This window comes from Sceloporus undulatus, chromosome 4 (genome assembly GCF_019175285.1).
Source record: "Sceloporus undulatus isolate JIND9_A2432 ecotype Alabama chromosome 4, SceUnd_v1.1, whole genome shotgun sequence".
Taxonomy (NCBI): Eukaryota; Metazoa; Chordata; class Lepidosauria; order Squamata; family Phrynosomatidae; genus Sceloporus; species Sceloporus undulatus.
This window is the reverse complement of record NC_056525.1, coordinates 166,419,355-166,438,069: the sequence shown is the minus strand read 5'-3', so window position 1 is coordinate 166,438,069 and position 18,715 is coordinate 166,419,355. Positions and strand designations below refer to the sequence as shown.

Below are 18,715 nucleotides of genomic sequence, written 5' to 3'. Positions count from 1 at the left end.
TTCCACCAGTGAAAGCCTTAATTTGGAAGAATTTTCAATGGTGATTTTAAAGTTTTCTGTTTTTTTATGGTGAAATGTCAACTGTGTTACTTAATGGGCTTTGTTACTTTAATGTGGCACTGTTTTTAATAATAATTTTTTTAATGATTTAGCATGTTGCTTAATGAATTGGTTTCATTAAAAAAATTCCACATGGTTAAAACTCAAATGATTAAAAAAAGATTCAACATCAACACTTCAGTGCTAACACTCTTCTCTCAGGGCAGCAACACAAGTATACAACACCTAGTGCAGGTGTGCTTCCTGGCTGATCTCAATACCTAATGAAATGGGAACCAGACCAAGCTGTTCCTAGGAAATAATACTGGCTCCTGGGCTTAATATGAAGTAAAGTCAGAGATGCAATTCTTCACTAATTTTCTTCTAGGAAGAAGCAACAAGTAATTTTAACAATTTTCTTCCCCTGCAAGAAACTCTTCGCAATCATGCAGGTTTTATAGCCATGCAGTAGATAGATAAATATTTATTACTGTCATATATGTACCAGCATAAAGCCATGCAGTATTGTCTGCATGGAAATTAATATTTCTACAGAAAATACTGCTTCCTATGAAGAAAATGCTGTAATTGAGAACTTGTTCTGCATAAAATTTGCACGTGGTTGATTTGCATAGCCAACACCTTTCCTGCATAGGAAACAGCTTTTTCTGTGCAGAAGACAATATTTCTATGCAGGAGTATTTTCTACACAGAAAAGGCTGTTTCCTGGACAGAAAGTGCTGTTTTCTATGCAGAAATGACTGTAATTGGGGAGTTATACTGTGTAAAATTTGCAGTGCTTAATTTACACAGGAAACAGCTTCTTTTGCAAAGAAAATACACAGGAAAACCTGTTTCTGCAGAAAACAAGCACATGCAAATGTTGCACAGAGAGAGTCCTGAATTATATTATTTTTAGTTCAGTATTCTTCTCACTAGGCTGTCTCAACATATGAAAAACATGTTCTCAACCATTTTTTGTATATTCTTTTCATTCTAAGTAAAGTAAACTTCCATTTGGATGCCTGATTCATGCAAAAGACATACATGTCGGCATGTACCAAGACTTACAGTTGTTGCATATACATATTCTAGCTTCTGCTAGGAGCCCCCTAGAAGCCTCCAATAACACATTCTTCATCTTTGAAGTTTTTTCCCAGAATCCCTTCGGTGGCTGATAGCCACACAGCAGTTTGAAGCTGCAAAGAAGCTCATCCTTCACTTAACACGCAAGAACAGGACGAGCACAGAATGTGATATCAAAGGAGTGATGCCTGGTGAGTTTTTATGGCTGCCAATGTAATATAGGCTATGAAAGAAACAAGTTATAAATGGTTTCTGTACTGGGGTGACAATCATATAATCAATCTCAGGTTGTCGACAGAGCAGCAATTGAATTCTCTGGCTTGCTTTGCTTTGAGGGAGATAATTTGGTTCATTTTAGCTTGTGATGGTGCTCTCGTGATTTCATTGGAAATGAAGGCTTGTCTACTGTTTGCCTTCAGGATATTCACACAATAGATGGAAAAGTCAGAGGGGAATAATGGTTTGGATGCACGCACGCACACACATGCCTTGAAGTGTTGCTTCAGAGATAAGATATGTTTTTGAATAAGGGATATGTGCTTCTGGATTTCTTTGAACAAAGCAGTTAATAATACTTGATTTAACCTGAGGGAGCTAAATTAACTCTGACATGCAGGACTGAGCAGTAACCCACTTTATAGTGCTTACACAGTTAATCTGGCTTTAGAGAAAAGGACAAAACTGCAGAGATACAATGCTGTCTTACTAGATGCAAGTTTTGTTGATCTTGTTTTTAGGAAACAGGACACATCTGTTTATGTATTCTTTCTGAATCAGCTTGTGCTCTTATGTCCACCACACACTTTCATTATTTAAACCGCATCACCAGTCATATATAGTGCCTTCCAGTCTGCATTGCTGTAAAAAATTATCATGGAGAAAAATATGACAGCAAAGCCCAGTGGAGTAATGGACTTGGGCAGTGTTTCTCTCTAATCAAATACTGTACATCAGATATAAGGAGGGGACAGAGTTTAATCCTTGGAAGCCCATCTTCACATAAAGGGAAGCAGATGCTATGGAAGAGACCTGTTATACTTCAGAATAAAAACTGAGAAACATTATTTAATGGGGTTGGAGGGTGTTTGCTCACAGATAGTGGCCAAGAGACAATGGGCTCAGTATATGAATTGCATGTATAATGGCGCACTATAGCTTTATTTATTCATTTATGCACAACATAATTTTAATAGCAGATGGCCTGAATCAGATTTGGTTTGTCCATGAATGGTGGTTCAAACCAAAGAAACTATAAATTGTATTCATTGGAACAGATCCAACCTCTTGTTGCCCAAGATAGAAACATGCCCACTTCTGCTTCCTGAACCAAATATCTGGCCTGTCCCAGGCTGCATTGACACAATATGTGGCACATAGATCCAATTTGTATTACCTTCATAGTAGGCCAAAATATGAGTTTGCTTGTTCTCCTTTGCAGTTGAGCCATACCCTTGCTTCTCTGCATAGTTGCATGACATACTGTATTTTCTGGCATATAAGACTACTTTTTAACCTAGGAAAATCTTCTCAAAAGTTGGTGGTCGTCTTATACGCCGGGTGTCGTCTTATAGGGTGGGTGCTGAAACTTCCAAGCTGGACTGGAGAATCTGCGGTCGCCACATATGGTGGGGGGAGCTAAACATGGCCGCGGCCGCATCCCCTCCCATATGTGGCGACCATATGAAAGCAGGAAGGGATGCACTGCACAAGTACGGTAGAATAAAATCTTGGAGACAGGGAGGGCTGGGCAGGCAGGGAGAGCTGACCAATCCAAGCAGGCTTTGCATACAACAAGTTTTCCTGCTAAGTACCTGCATGTCATAAGCATTTTAATTAAAATTACCATATTGAAATCAAATCTGATTTTTAAAAAAATTTTATTTGGTGTGCATTGGAAGAGGAGTATTCTTATATGGCGAGTATATCCCAAACTCTATATTTTAACTGGAAAAGTTGGGGGTCGTCTTATATGCCAAGTCGTCTTATACGCCGGAAAATACGGTACTTTGTGGGCTGCTGTGAAATAGATTGGTGGTGGAAATGTTACATGTGAGTCAAACTGCCATCTGAGTGCATTCTGAAGTCAACTTAACAGCATATTATCACTGGCCTGTAATAAAATTCTGGTTAATCTATAATTTGCCACCCTAAAAATGTTGGAAGGAATTATCCCCTAGCGTTGGTAGAGTTGGGTAATGCAGCTGGATTAATTGTCTAATGCCTACTATATGATTCTGGAAATTATAGTTTAAAAATTGAACCAAAATACCTGTGTTGACTTGCCCATGGGTCAATGTAAGTACCGTACTTTAAGTTTTATTTAAAAAAGGAACCATGGCCTGGTGAAAGACAAGACTGTAATCTGTCTTGCAATCACTAACCCACCCACCCACCCACCCGCCGCCGCCTACTCTCTCGTCCAAACAGCCTTTATTATGAGCACAGTTATACTTGCTGGAAGTTCTGCGGCATTGTTTTCCTTTGCTTCACTTCACCCTTTAGATCCTTTGTTACAGGCCCCTAAGTTTTCCCCTCTACTTAGCCACAGGTAATATCAAAATCTATAATTTTGGCTGCAAAACCTCCCCTCAGTTTATACGTGAGGTCAGCTTATAGCTGAATATACAGTGTTCCCCCCACATTCACCGGGGCTAGAGGTGAAGGAGCCCCTTGAATGTGGAAAAAACGCAAATAAAAAAAAACACTTTTTACCCAAGACAACATCTCTCTAGGAATGCCAGGTCCTCCAGTGCAACTCTATGATCAGCATCTGCCAGAGGTTGATCACAGAATCATGTTGAAGGACCTACAAATGCCCAGAGAAGTGTTTTCTCTAGAAACTTGTAGGTTCTCCAGCACAACTTTGTGGCCATTTTCAGGCAGAGTTGTGCTGGAGGACCGAGAGATTCCTAAAGAGAATATATTAATCAAAGCTGCAAATAATGAAATCTGCAAAAGTCAAAGCCGCAAATGTGGAAAGCCAACTGTATATGGTAGGTTCTCAAATGGTGGTGTGTACCACCACCTCCAGCAGGTTGTCATAGTTTCTCAAGAGGGATACCAGCCTCAGGCTCACTCTCTAGAGAGGGGAGGTGTTTGGAACACTTTTTCAGCATCCACTTCAGCTCAGACTGCTTGGCATGGAGTAAAAAAGGAAGAGAGAATGTTGGAGGGGAGGGGGGTAGTGAGGCAGCTGGGGCTTGTGTGTGTGTGTGTGTGTGTGTGTGTGTGTGTGGTGACGGCACTTTGGGAGGGAGCTGGAAGGTGTTCACTACCCATCTTCTTCCCAACATAAACACTTCAGGAGAAATGGTTGGAGCAACAGTTGCTTACTGCCTCAACTGTTTCTCCAGACATGCACAGCCTTTTTATAGACAGTAAAGAGAGTTGCTATGAAAGTACTCATACCATTTGCAGCTACCTACCTTTGTGAAATTAGATCCTCAGCTCTGACAGCTATGAAGGGTAAGTTTCGTGCAAGGCTTGACATCATAACAGGGTTGCTCTTTTTAATATGACTCCTTGTTTAGTAAACTTTGCTCTCAGTAACAAACACATGCCTCACATAAAGTATAAATGTGTTCAGTTGGGTATTGAATTTATTGCTTACATAAAAGTTCTAATTTAAAAGGTTATTTTCATACAAAATGTTAATGTCTAAGTATACATAAATGTGTGAAAGAAAATACGTACACTAATTTTTTGTTTATTCATATATAATATTACATTATTTGTATAAAGTATTACACTGAGTGAGAGAGGGGCAATATGCACATGTAGATGTAAAAAGGGGCCCGGACAGAAAAACCTGAGAAACACTGGTCTAATGGAAGAACTGCTAAGTTAGCATTTGTATTTACCCAAGAGTGGGACTGGAAATTATTTTTTCCAATCTGCAGTATATTTGTGTTCCTGGAAATTTGCCAGGGACCTGCAGCCAATGGGTCAGAGACTAGCACTGGTCCAGTTACCACCAGTTAATTTTGCCCTAGAGCACCTGTTGATTTTGCTTATTCATTACATTCATATTCTGCCATTCCTTCTGGAGAGGTCAAACTAGCTTTTATGGTTTTTCCAGGTGACCTTTTAATTAGGGAGATGTGTTTGGCTCCAGAGATGGAAACACATCACCCCTCTTCACATAATTTTCTGGGTGTATAAATAACTTGATAGAATCCTGATATTTCAGTGTATTGTAAAGAAGTTCTAACACTTTTGGGGTAGAGATAAGATGAGAAAGTTGCAGCACCATTCCCCCCCCCCCCAAATGAGGGGAAAGGAGATAAATTGAATTACTATACAAGTTATGGACTTGACTAATCTGCCTGTAAAATTCAGTCCATCCTTACCATTTCATTTTAACTGAGCCATACATGCTGACCACACCATCCTTCTGATTTGCCATGCCAAATGTCAATGAGTGTGGGTGGCCCTCCTACATAAAAGCTGCCAGCTCCCATGATGCCATCAAACTCTATTGAGACCAAGGCTACTGCCACACTGCAGAATTAATGCAGTCAGACACTGCTTTAACACTCTTTAATTATTTAAATCATGCGGAATCCTGGGATTGGTAATTTGTTGTGGCATGAGCTCTCTGACAGAAAAAGCTAAATACCTCACAAAACTATAAATCCCAGAATTGCATCACGTTGAGCCATGGCAGTTAAAGCAGTGTCAGACTGCAGTCATTCTGCAATGCAGATACAGCCCAATACATAGAACCACAGATGGGCCAATGCAGATAAAGAGGTCAGGTCTGGGGAGCATTGCAGGCTTGCTTCTCAATGACTGAGATCACAAATAAAAGTTTGAAACATTACTTACTGTTTTGGACTGCACCTTCCATACTATCTCAGCCAACATGGCTGGGTATTCTGAGATTTGTGTGCCAAAAGTACATTTTCCCAGTTCGGACACATCCACTCCACTCATCATTTTGACAGACAGCTGGGTAGTATTCATTATTTGTAAGCTAAACTCTGTAGGAAAGAGGTAAAGGTAGGAATGATCTTGAAGTCACCAAGGAGAATCATAGTTCATGCATGCTGTGGCCCTGAGGGACTGAAGACAAGCAACTGGAGAGTTGTAGCCATTAACAAAATTGTATCGTTCCCTTTCAGATGGGAAAAATGGGAGGGAATAGCATTGTTTTACAATCAGATATTAACTTAATTCTCTTTTGAAGGTCAGAGAATTTTTGAGGAGATATAAAAAAACTGTACAGACCTGGGTTTTTTCACACTATGCAATTACAGCACTTTAATTGTCATGGCAGCTTCCTATGGAATCCTGGGGTTTTCATTTTAGGGGGGGGGGCATTTAGACTTTTCTACCCAGAGAACTCTAGTGCTTCATCAAACTATAAATTCTAGGATTATATAGGATGAAATCATCGCAGTTGATATGGAATCATAGTGCAGTAATTGTTTAGTGTGAAAGCACCCAAATTTGGCCAGACACATCCATGTTGTTTTAATGGACTTTGTGCTGTTAAGCCTAGTGAAGCTAGGCTACTCTTCTTGGTATTGCTGGTGCTTTCAGGGAGGAATTGTATTTCAGTGGTGGAGCATATGCTTTCTTTGCAGAATGTCCCAGATTTAGTTCTCTGCACTGCTAGGGAAAGCTAGGGAAGCATAAAATCCCAGACAGTTGCTGCCCAGTCAGTAAAGCTGCCCAAAGGTCTGAGACAACTTCCTGTGGCTTTGCATGTATCAAGCTTCATTTACCTGTTTGGTTGGCTCCTTCTCGCAGGCCGCAGGTGGTCCCCCACAGCTCTGCCACGAAGTGAGGAAAATGACAACCCTTCCCAGAGATCTCGTGGCTTTGCTACCAGGGAGTTCCTGATGGGGGAAGTGGGAAGCAGCCAGACTGGAGGTAATGTATAAGCACATTTTCTCCAGGCTGCAGCTTGTTCAAAACCCAGTCTCAGAGCTCAATAGCCTCACTAGATTTGTATGTTTGTTGAGCTGTGTCATTTCAGACTGCAATGCAGCAGAGGAGGTGGAAGGAAAGAAGGTGGTTAAATGTTTGAATGTTCCCCTGTGTTTTAAAATGAATTCCCTACACAAATTGACATTTAACGACAGAAGTATGACCAGTAGAAAGCCTAGAACAGTTACAGTTTTGGGCTCTAACTCCCTCAGTCCCACAAGGAACCTCAGACCCAGAATGAGCCTAACTACTGGGAGCTGCATTCCAGAAAGATAGCATTTTCAAAATCTGGTCAGGGATAATTCTGTACTGAAACCTTCTCTCATAACAGGCTCATTTTGTATGTGGGGGAAAGTTTTCAGCTATATAAAGGGTGCAATTAAAGGTCTGGTCCCTTATGTGCAACCAGAAGAAATACAGTTCAGTGATAGGTGTGTTATGCCATATGGCTAGTAATCATGTTGCTTCGTTCTTAGAACGTAGTGGGAACACACAGAAAGTTTGGAGGTGGCCTTCCTTTTGAACAAGCTCCTCTTCTGGCTATGCTGCTGTACTCTGCTAGTATTTCCCCTGCCCTCCAAACCTGTACTCCCTACAATGTATATTGTGTGGCAATTACCTTGGTACTAACAGCTGATCTTATGCATGATGTTCTTATTTATAGTAATAAAATCACTATACACTTTCCTTGTCTGCTGGAGTTTAGAATGCTAGTTTGCTCTTTAGCTCCAAACAAGAATTTGATCTGGCAAGCCATCCATGGCAAACTGGAAATAGTTATCAGCATTAAAGCAACATTAAGAAAAGACCTACTTTAGTGTTACTGAAACATGGTAGGTGGAAAGGGATAAGCAGCACGCAGCAAGGTATGGGCCATGGGTACATAAATGAACACTTCTACAATATACAGTTCAGCATATGAAGCATCACTTTTTTTTTCAGGTAACCTAGGTATAATAATGGAACATAAGATGTCAAGTTTATAATGGGTTTGAAGTAAATAATACTTGATTTAGCCTGAGGGAGGATATTCTTGCTGTAATGTATTTAGGAACATCGGAAGCTGACTTATGCCGAGTCAAGCTGTCGGTCGATATAAGTGAGTACAGGTTGAGTATCCTTTGTCTGAAATGCTTGGGACTAGAAGCATTTTGGATTTTTCTTGGATTTTGGATCTTTCTCAGATTTAGAAATATTTGCATATATATAATGAGACCTTGGAGATGGCATCCAAATATAAACATGAAATTCATTTATGTTTTCTAAACACCTTCTAGACATAGCCTGAAGGTAATTTTATACACAATATTTTAAATAATTTTGTGCATGAAACAAAGTTTGTGTATATTGAACCATCAGAAAACAAAGCTGTCACTATATTGGCCATCCATGTGGACAGTTTTCAATTTTGGAGTATTTCAGAATTCTGGATATGGGTTAATCAACCTGTAATATCAACACTGACTAGAATCAATGGCTCTGCAGGGTTTCAAGCAGTATTCTTTCCTGGCTCTAAATGGAAACCCCTGATATTCATTGGCAATCTCTTATCCAAGTGTTAACCAGGCCCAATCCTGGTTGCTCTCTGTAATCACATGAACTCACATATTTTCAAGATGGTATGGTGATATATTTGCCACAGTGCACCCTATATCACCCATATTCCTCAGATCTATGTGAGTGTTTAGCTTAATTCTCTCTCTATAAACTTCAGTACCTGGGGGGAAACTTGGAAACTGTCTGGAAAAGTTGCAGATACAAACATGACATAATGTTTTTTCCCTGTAATTATACAATACTATAGAAAAAGTGCTGATGAGAAATCTGTACTTAGGACAGAATATGGAGAAGCAGAATGGTTTCCAATTGGCAAAGGGGTGAGGCAAACTGCATTTTACCACCCTATCTGTTCAACTTGTACACAGAAGGTATCATACAATTGTTAGAAGGAGGAATGAATATAGGAGAAGGAACATCAACAATCTAAGGCGGTTTACAGACCGCCAAATAGTACGTCATCAATACGTACTAGGGTTAGGAAGGGGCGGTGCTTCCGCACCCCCCTAACCCTAGTACGTATTGAATACGTACAAGATGGCGGCGCCCTGTTCATACGGGCGCCGCCATCTTTACGTACTGGACGCACAGCGTCCAGACGTGTCGCGCCGCTTGTGACGTAGCGAGCGCGCCCCTGGCGCCTCGCTACGTCGCAAACGCGACAGTAAAAGAAGCTCCATTTTGGAGCTTCTTTTTTCGGTCCGCGCGGGAGTCGGGCCGTCTGAAGGCTCTGGCTCCCCCGCGGACCTACTGGCGGCGGCGGCGGCAGACCGCCGCAAAGCGGCGGTCTGTACCCCGCCTAAGATAAGCAGACGACACTATACTATTAGCAGAAAGCATCATAGATTTGGAACAATTACTAAAGAAAGTCAAAGAAGAAAGTGAACAGGCAGCCTACACCTAAACATAAAGAAAACAAAAATGATGACCCTTAAGATAATGAGGAAATCAAAATAGTTAAAGATTTCCGATACCTTGGATCAAACATTGATCAGAAAGGAGACTACAGTCAAGAAATCAGAAGAAGACTAGGAATGAGAACTAGACAAGATCCTAAAGTGCAAAGATATACAGCTGAACACTAAAGTCAGAATTGTCCAAGCCATTGTATTCCTCATCACCATGTATGGATGTGAGATCTGGACAGTGAAGATAGGGAAAAGATAGGGAAAAAATAAACTTATTTGAGATATGCTGGAGAAGAGTGCCACAGATAGCCAAAAAGTCAAAGAAATGGGTCCTTAACAGCCCAAGCCTGAATTCTCCCTGAAGCCCAGATGGCTAAATTGAAGTTGTCGTACTTCAGCCACGTCATAATAAGGCATGACTCATTAGAAAAGGCAATGGTTGAAAGGCTAACACATTGGAAGTTAGGACAGAATTCAAAAGGACCTAGATAGACTATAAAACAGGGCAGATTTTAGCTGGAGATACTGCACTGAATAGGGGGTTGGACTCAGTCCAACTCAAGTTCTATACTGAATGTGCTGCTTCTAAGGTATGATGTTACATGGTGCTATTTCTTGGGCAGCCTATGTTATGGCATATCTGCATGCTATTTTTCCTGCTGTGTCCTTGAATCTGAAAAGTTACAAATAGTGATGCCTGTGGTGTACAGGAAATCCCCATTATAAAGATGAGTAAAACATCTTTTTTCCCTTTTGGACATTTCCTTGCGTCGCTCTGAAGAAAAATGTCAAATAGTATTTCCTGTGTTTGTGGGGTCTCTGTGGTGGAATTCTACTAATTCAGAGTTTGAGGGAATATTGTGTTTCCATATGTTAGAAAGATAAGGCGTAGGAACTGAGAGCGCCAGCAGTGCCTTGACTAGGACTAATGGGTGCTTACGTAGCTATACATACAATTGTACATAGCGCTCTTTCTGGATATTGAAAAATGGGAATCCATGTTCCCAGATAACGGCATGATGTTCAATCCAGTATATTGTTTGTTTCAAGCATAACATGATAATAGGGGAAACTCTTGCAACCTCTTTAGGGTAGAACGATGCAAAAAAAGTTAGGTTACATAAGGATACACTATGACAATTAATGGAAGATGACTTTTTTGGCATACAATAATACCAAAAAGAAAATCTTACTAGTATAATTACAACAGATTCATTGAAGGAATGAAACTTGCTAAGGGCAAGTCTGTATGGAGCATTCCTCCAGCTCCCACTACAACCAGTCTTCACAAGGCAGGGACAAAGCCCTGATTTGACTGCAGACTATCTTCATGAGGAAGACCAATTCTGCATTGAATCCAGGCTATCCCTCTCTTAAGCTGGTTTAAAATAATTTACCTTTTGCTCTGGATTTTCCAGGAAAATCTAAATGACTCCAGAGTAACACTGGGTGGCTGTTTACACATCGTCCCACTGTTCTGCCCAGCAGTGCCACCGCTGGCATGAGTCTCTATCTGAGGTCACAACGAGTTACCCAGCCACGTGATTGCTGCTGGGCATCTCATTTTCAATTTTGGAGTGACTTATACCAGCAGCACTGGCACTGGGTGGGACACTGTGTAGACAACTGTGTGGCATTGCTCCAGAATGTGTAGATAATGGTGACATTCAGGGCAGCTTCAGAGCCAGAATACTCTGGGAACAGTCCAGAATATTTTGGCAAGTGTAGACATGCCCTCATTACTTAAAGTAAACTCCATTGATTCATTGGGTCTACACCAGTAATTCCCGAAGTGGGTGGTAAGCCTCTCTGGGTATGGTGAAAAGATGGGGGGGGGGGGAGGGGGGGCGGGGGGGGGTGAAAGGGGAAAGGGAACAGCAGGAGGGGCTTCAGTCAAAGTATAGGTGCACAAGAACGGGAAGGGAAACCAGTGGGCTTAAGGGCCAAGATGTGGGTGAGGGTTGTATGAAATATCTTTTCAGAGTCCCTTCAAATCACTGTAGAGGCTTGCTGATCATTTTGTGTGGTGGTGTATTCTGCTCTTCACTTCCCCACATGAGCTCACTTTCTTAGTCGTGTCTTTTGCTAGCAGTGGCGATTGGGAAATTCTTCACAGGTTTGGGTGCAGGGCATTGCTTCTGTAGCTCAGAGTGGCACTTAGTGGTGAAGGAGAAGTGGTGGCAAAAGGGAACTTTAAATTTTGGGACCCTGCTTTGTGAGGACACCAGAGCTCTTTGACAAAGAAGGCCAACGCACTATACAGACAGGCGCTATAGTGTGCCCTCATCACGTGTGAGGGCGGTGCTTCCAGACACCCCTCGCACGTGACGAGGGCATCAAAATGGCAGCACCCTATACAGATGAGCGCTGCCATTTTGACATGATGGGCACTTAGTGTCCACACATCACGGCACGATTATGACATCATGTGTGTGCCTTTGGCGCACTGTGGCGTCCTAATTGTGCCACAAGAAGAACTCGCTTTTTGCCAGTTCTTTTTGTTCCGCAGGAAAGTCCCACGGTCTGGAGGCTGCGGCTTCCCCGTGGAGCAAAGCAAGGTGCCGGGAGACAGTCTTTTTTGGACAGTCTGCCCACGCCTAAATATCTCACAAAACTACAGGTCACAGAATTCCATAGCATTGAACCATGGCAGTTAAAGCGGTGTCAAACTGCATTAGTTCTTCGGTGTAGATGCAACCACTGTCTTAGAGGATGCTTGCCAAGAATGTCTTCTAAAAAATAAGTACTGTACCTAAATTGGGAATGTACCTAATCAGGAGAAAGAATGATGGCATTGCTCTTCCAAATAAGAATTCTGCCCTGCCTCCATGGAATTTTCATTCAGTGCTGAAATTTCTATCATTGCTGAGTGTGAGACCTTAAAAATCATTCACTCCTCAAACTCATATATTTGCTTTGTTTGTATTCCCTTGAAAACTTGAGCTGTCTTTTTTCTTTAAATCCCTAAACTTTATTTCTAAATATTGAGCTACAATTTTGAGGATTTGAAAGAAAATATAATTTACAGGGGGAAGAATTCTTATTGGAAGGGTAATACCCTCCTTCCTGCCCCCACTCCCAACTGGAGCTTGTAACACTTACTATTTTGGACTACAGGTCCCAAAATCCCCCAGCCAGTATAGTTACTGGGATCTGGTAGTTCAGAAAAGCAACCATTGTACCCAGTTGGAGCAGAGTTCACAGTTTTCTGGAACCTTGGTGGAAGGGGTGAGAGAGCTCTGATGGGAACATCCATATTGCTGCTGGGCTGCTTGACATCATTCCAAAATGGATGTCTTCAATAGAAATGAAATGTTGCTTTTGTTTCAGAGCTAGAGAAAGAACTTACCCGGAGGCCAAAGAAGGTCTGCATTGTTAAAGTAGTGGGAACCAGGAATCTCTGGAAAAACATAGTTGTGCTCTGTGTAAATTCGTAAGTACTACCACACTCCTTTTCCAGAACTTAAAAATGTTGTAGAATTTTGTTTTTTAACAAAAAAGCTACAGTTCCCATAACCCCATGACTATCTGGCCATGCAGATTAAGGGATTCTTGGAGCTATAGTCCAAAAGAAGTAATTTTCCTCAAATTTTGTCCCTGTCTAGTACACAGTGAGCATTAAATGTCCAGAGGAAAGGAGAATAGGAATACGAATACACACGCGCGCACACATATTGTCTCTGTATTGGTCTTATCTGAATTGCCCTCCTTCCCTCTCCTGTCCATTGATAAGCAGTAGCCCCTTTCATTCATACACACACACACACATATATAATTTCAGTACTTTAGGTGGAAACTCAAGAAATGAATAGTAGCAAACTGGGTGGTTTTTCATCCTCCCCAAAGTCAACTGATCCCTTTCTGGGTTAAACTCAACTCAAAGGAAACCTAAATATTGCCTTTAAATTGGCAGACTCCGCCTGCCTTTTGGGGGGTGGGGCGGGGGGGGGTAAAGGAGTGGCTTCTGACTGACACTAATCTCCATACAGCTGCTTTTCTCCATCTTTCAGTGATTTCCAATTCATGTTTGTGGTGGAAACACAGGTGAGGAACCCCAGGTGGCAGTTTTGAGAACGAGGGTTATGCTAACCTTCCACCTCCTCCCAATATTGCTAGTTCCTTGTCTGCTTGAGTATTTGGGAATGCTGCACTCTTACTCTTATTATTTACCTCTCACAGACTCACTGGATTTGGGATACACCACTGCTTTGCAAAGAGTATGATGGGCCATGAAGATAAGATGTCTCTCACCAACAATTTCTATGCGGACTACTATACCATGGCAGGGATTACTCTGGCCTCTTGCCTGGCCATGTGCCCAGTGGTTGGATTCCTTGGGCGAAGAGGCGGACTTCTGCTTTTCATGATTCTCACTGCTCTGGCTTCCCTTTTGCAACTAGGCCTACTCAACTGTGAGTGTGACATGAAGCCACTATATGCCTTGATATACTTCTCAAAGCTCTAGGTTTCAAATTTGCTTAAAGTTTCAAATGTCATAGATATCTCATTGTATGGAAACTCTTGTTGCTGGTCTACTTCAAAGACCATGAAGTCTTGACAATGTTTTCAAACAAGCAACACATAATGCTCCAGCTGTACAACCCCATGTTCCCCCCCCCCTCAGGTGGGCACCTTTCAAATCCTAGGAAGGGGCACTACTACTGCTTACTGATATGGAGAGGCGGAGACAATTCAGATGATGAAGAGACATTTGGTCTCAACTTGGCAGGAAGAAATAAGAGTGTACTCACAGATACTGTGCATCCTCCTTTCCTTTCCAAGCCAAGAGCAGCTGAATCTTCATTATCTGAATTGTCCCCTTTCCCTCTCCTGTCCATTGATAAGCAGTAGCTCCATTCAAGGCTTGACAGCTGCCAAGGAAACATTTGGGGCAAGATGTGAAATGCTAGAAAATAGTCTCCTGCACTCTATCCAAAACAGACATATGTGCATATGTCACTAACAGGATGTCATCCAATGTATAAAAGAGGGAGTGGAGTGGGTTAATACAAACATAAATAAGATCCTCTCTGTTCTTTCTTTCTTAAGATTGGTCTACATAAATGGCAGTGATTTGTGGCCTTCCAGATATTATTAGAGTGCAACACCCATTATCCCTCACCATTGGCTATGCTAATGGTCTGAAAAGAATGGTAATCCCACAGCATCCGGCTGCTAGAGTCTACATGCTGTCTCATCCACTTGGTTGTAGCAAACTGTTAACCTATCTGCTTTAACCACTAGCTCTGATTTGCCGTGTAATTCACATGCATGGACTTTTCCTTACATAAGTTCCCCATACTGAGGAAAATATTCATGGGATGAAAAGGAGTTGCACAGTGATCAGAACTGTGATGGAAAATCCCACCACTCTGGACTGCAGCAACCATGTAGGCTGGACCTTGATATGGCAAAAGGAAGTACATTTTCACTGGCAGTTCTTAGAGTGGCCCAGGCTTTCTGTGAAATAAATAGCAAGTTACAATCAAACAACCCTGTGCGTGTCAGCACTGATTAATGACAGTGCAAGTGTTTTCTTAGAACTTTCTCCCCTTTGAGCTAAGGCCATCATTCTCTGCATTTGAACTTGGTCACTTTGAAGGCATAAAATATAATCAGGGTTTGAATCTCACTCAGATTTATGTTTTGTTCTGTAAAAGGCTGCATGCTCTGTTTCTAGACTGGGTGGATTCAATGAAGGACATGATCCCAGTGCTTTCAGGTAGCTGCCTCCGCCTGCTGCTGTTTACATGTCTTGCACAGCCACTGCCCATCATCCTCAGACAGCATAGCCAAATTGGCTTAGGAGGATGATAATTGGTTCCAGGTGGTTGAATGCTATAAATCTTCCACCATTGCAAGCAGACCTTCTTCCTGAGCTCTAGGGATCCTACCACTTCTGTTGGAAGCATCAGTGATAAAAATGAGTCAGCCTTCGCAGCCATGCTAAACTGAAGTCACCTTCCCTACCACCTCATGGGACCAGCTGAGGGGGCAATATCTCAGCAAAAGACGCAAGAGCCCAAGTACAACAAACCACAAACTGATCCTCATTTACCTTTGTGCCCTACATTTAATCTAATACAATTTCTTCAGAATCCTTAATGCTTGTGTGATTGTCTCTGAGTCAGTTGCCAAACACAGTTACTTGGTTTGGTCCTCTGCCACAGGAGATCTCTGATTTTCCTAGTCGCCTAGGTCATTCTCCCCACTCATGCTGAGTTAAAGGGGACCCCTTAGGGCCATCAAAACCACACTGCCACCAGTGAATTAAGAATGAACACACTAGAACTCTGTAAGAGATTTGTAGTTCCCTCCCCTTGCTAACTTAAGCAAGCAATAACCAAGCCAAAGGCACATGTACAGCAGTACAGAAGGAGCAGATACCTTTTAAAAGAAAGTTTTATTCTAAGGAATTACTGTATAGAACAAAGGAAGGGCAAAGGATATTACTCATACAAGACCACCTTGCCTTGTAGATGCAAAGATATAATTACAAAACAGTAATTTCAGTCAAGCCAAGAAAAATAAACCAAAAAACTATTTGCTTCTATCACATAATCCTTAACCTACTTACAAGCTCAGATGGGCTTTGTAGTCCTTGATGGTTCTGGATGCTGGGATTGTGGTCTCCATAGCCTCAGCTCTTACCAGCATCCTTTGGGCCTACCTCTGGACGCATGGCCCAACAGCTGGCCAGGCAAACAAAGGGAAAGACCCAAGACCTCGTGGAGGGAAAGTCCTTTTAAAATCTTTGTTTGGAAACATCAGGAAATTCCTGGTTCTGGTCAACTGATTGGTCACCTAGGCATTACATCAGCTGTGATATACACTTTCATTAGAATACGATGTCACTATCAACAGCATATGCCTTCCCTCCCAACCTTTAACCCTTTTAATGTCTGGGAGAAGTCCTCAGGTGACTGGGGGGAGGGAACCCCAGTCATCAGAGCTTGTTAGAGGAATTCTGTTCACAAGATAGCTGCATGGATGCCACAGGTCTTCCTCCATGAGGCCAAACACATGCTTTAATTACTTCATGTTAGTTTTAAAAATCTCATACAAGGCAGACTTTAAAGCAAGGGTGGACAATATTTGGCCCGTAGCACTCATGCAGCCCCACCCCTATATTTCTGAAAAAATGTTGAAATTAGACATTGGACAGAAATGTCTTGTTTAAAATTATCAGAATGCTTGCTTTAAATTTATTTACAGTATTTTTAACCCACCCTTCAGCCCTAAAGGCTCTCAGATTGGCTTACAATTATTATTATTTTTAACTAGATGGTTCCCTGCCCTCAGGTTTACAATCTAAAAAGACACGACACAAAAGGAGAAGGGAATCGTGGTGGGAAAGGAGATTAGGTCCAGCAGTTCTTCTCTCCCTCTGAGGCCCTGGACCAAGGCAGATGGACTGGGCTTCTTAATGTTGGGGTTTTCTGGTTTGCTACCCAAATTTGACATTGTGGTTCCTTGCCAAATAACAAGAGTAATGAGAAGAGGTGGTATGTGGTTGTTTTGGCGTGGAAAATTGCCTCCCCCAGCCCCACCAAAATTACTCACTGCTATTTTAAAATCTTCTGTCTGCTTGTATATTATACATAAAACTGTTATACAGAAATGATATAAAGGTGTACAAAAATAGAATAAAAGATGCAGAGAGGAGGTCTCTGTTCTGTGGCAGCCACAAAATGTGAGTCCTGAAACTTAACAATAGAGACTGGTCTTAAAGTGGCAATGTTTGATATTCTGTCCAGTAAAAATGAATTCTTGGGTGATAAATTTATGTGGAAACAAATGTTCCCTTCATACTGAGCTTTGATTTTTAAGAAGAAAAATATATACACAGGCCACTGGTATTTTATGAATAATTTTTTGGTATATTCATTCAGTTTGGAACTTTATAAAGCAGGGGTAGGCAACCTTTTTGAGCCGGGGGCCGGGTTGCTGTCCCTCAGACAACTGGGGGGCTGAAGCCAAAAAATAAATAATTAAATAGTTTTTTTATTAAAAAATTAAATAAATAAATAAACTGGGACAAATGTAGGACAAAATTTTCAAATGGAGGACACATTTTTATTTAAAAATGGAGGTCACACAAAAAAATTAGCTGATTTTTAAAAAATGTTAATATAAATGCATGTTTCGGAGGCTTCTATAGACAATTGCCCCCCTTGCCCGCCGCTTGCCCCCCCCTTGCCCGCCTCCTCCTGATAGGCCAAAGGCTCCGGCGGCAATCGGCGGCAGGACCGGGCTGGGGCCGGTCCCAAGGCCTTGCCAGGCCGCATCCGGCCCGTGGGCCGCAGGTTGCCTACCCCTGTTATAAAGTCATACTCTTGGAAGCTGGTATTCTAGCTACCTAAGGACCACTTTTCTCCTCATTTTTAAATGCTTTCTTCATTATCAAAGTGATGGCCTTTGATTTAATCTCTGCTCTAATTCTAGACCTAGATTCCTCTACCAGCCTACATTTTATCATTATCACTTCATTAGAATTCTATCCTTTGATTGAAAATGAGACAGAAATTTTCACTCTTTGTCAAGTGATTTGGGGACAATAAATTTTTATGTCCTATGCTAGCACTGAAAGGGAAATGTATTATGTGGGTAAAAGGATAACTTGTAGTATTAAATCAACCATTCCCAATCTGGTACCTTCCAAGCAGGCATCTGGGGGACTATAAACTCCATGAAATCCAGCTAGTCTAACATTGGACATGCTCTCTGGAGATAATGGAGGTTGGAAGAGTGGTATAATTTATCATGTTAATTTTAAAATAACTGCCATTTAATTGTTTCTTCTTTCTGTGTCCTTTTTCTTTCTTTTATGTTTAATCCCTTTGAATCCAGTGATAGGAAAATACAGTCAACTTCCAGACTCAGGTACAGTTTTCAAACTACCTTTTTAGATGTGATTTTGGTTTATCTGTTTGTTTTTAATAAGCGAAATGATGTCAACATTACTTCATTTTCACCAAGTCAGTACTTGACATCAGACTGAGCCTCTCAGGTTCAAACTTGTCTCCTTTCTTTTCCCCAATAACTGCAAGTTGAAAAGTTTAATTTATTATTATTATTATTATTATTATTATTATTATTATTCACTCCCTCACTCTCCACAACTAATGTGGCTAATGGGCATGCTGATCCAGGGTGGTGCGTGGTGGTCAGTACAGTCAGACCTTCTTATA

At 41.5% G+C, this 18,715-nt stretch overlaps 1 protein-coding gene across 2 annotated transcripts in view; it reads left to right on the top strand.

The window, feature by feature from the left end:
- The window catches only part of SLC22A23 (solute carrier family 22 member 23), a 135,540-nt gene that overhangs the window by 104,555 nt on the left and 12,270 nt on the right, over positions 1 to 18,715 (top strand). Inside the window, exons 5-9 of one of the 2 annotated variants that reach the window (XM_042461550.1) lie at positions 1,189 to 1,316; positions 6,880 to 7,002; positions 12,855 to 12,957; positions 13,704 to 13,936; positions 18,375 to 18,407. In XM_042461550.1, the coding sequence (XP_042317484.1) occupies positions 1,189 to 1,316; positions 6,880 to 7,002; positions 12,855 to 12,957; positions 13,704 to 13,936; positions 18,375 to 18,407 (620 nt within the window). The remainder of the gene's footprint in view (positions 1 to 1,188; positions 1,317 to 6,879; positions 7,003 to 12,854; positions 12,958 to 13,703; positions 13,937 to 18,374; positions 18,408 to 18,715) is intronic. The other variant, XM_042461551.1, reaches the window with a different exon arrangement.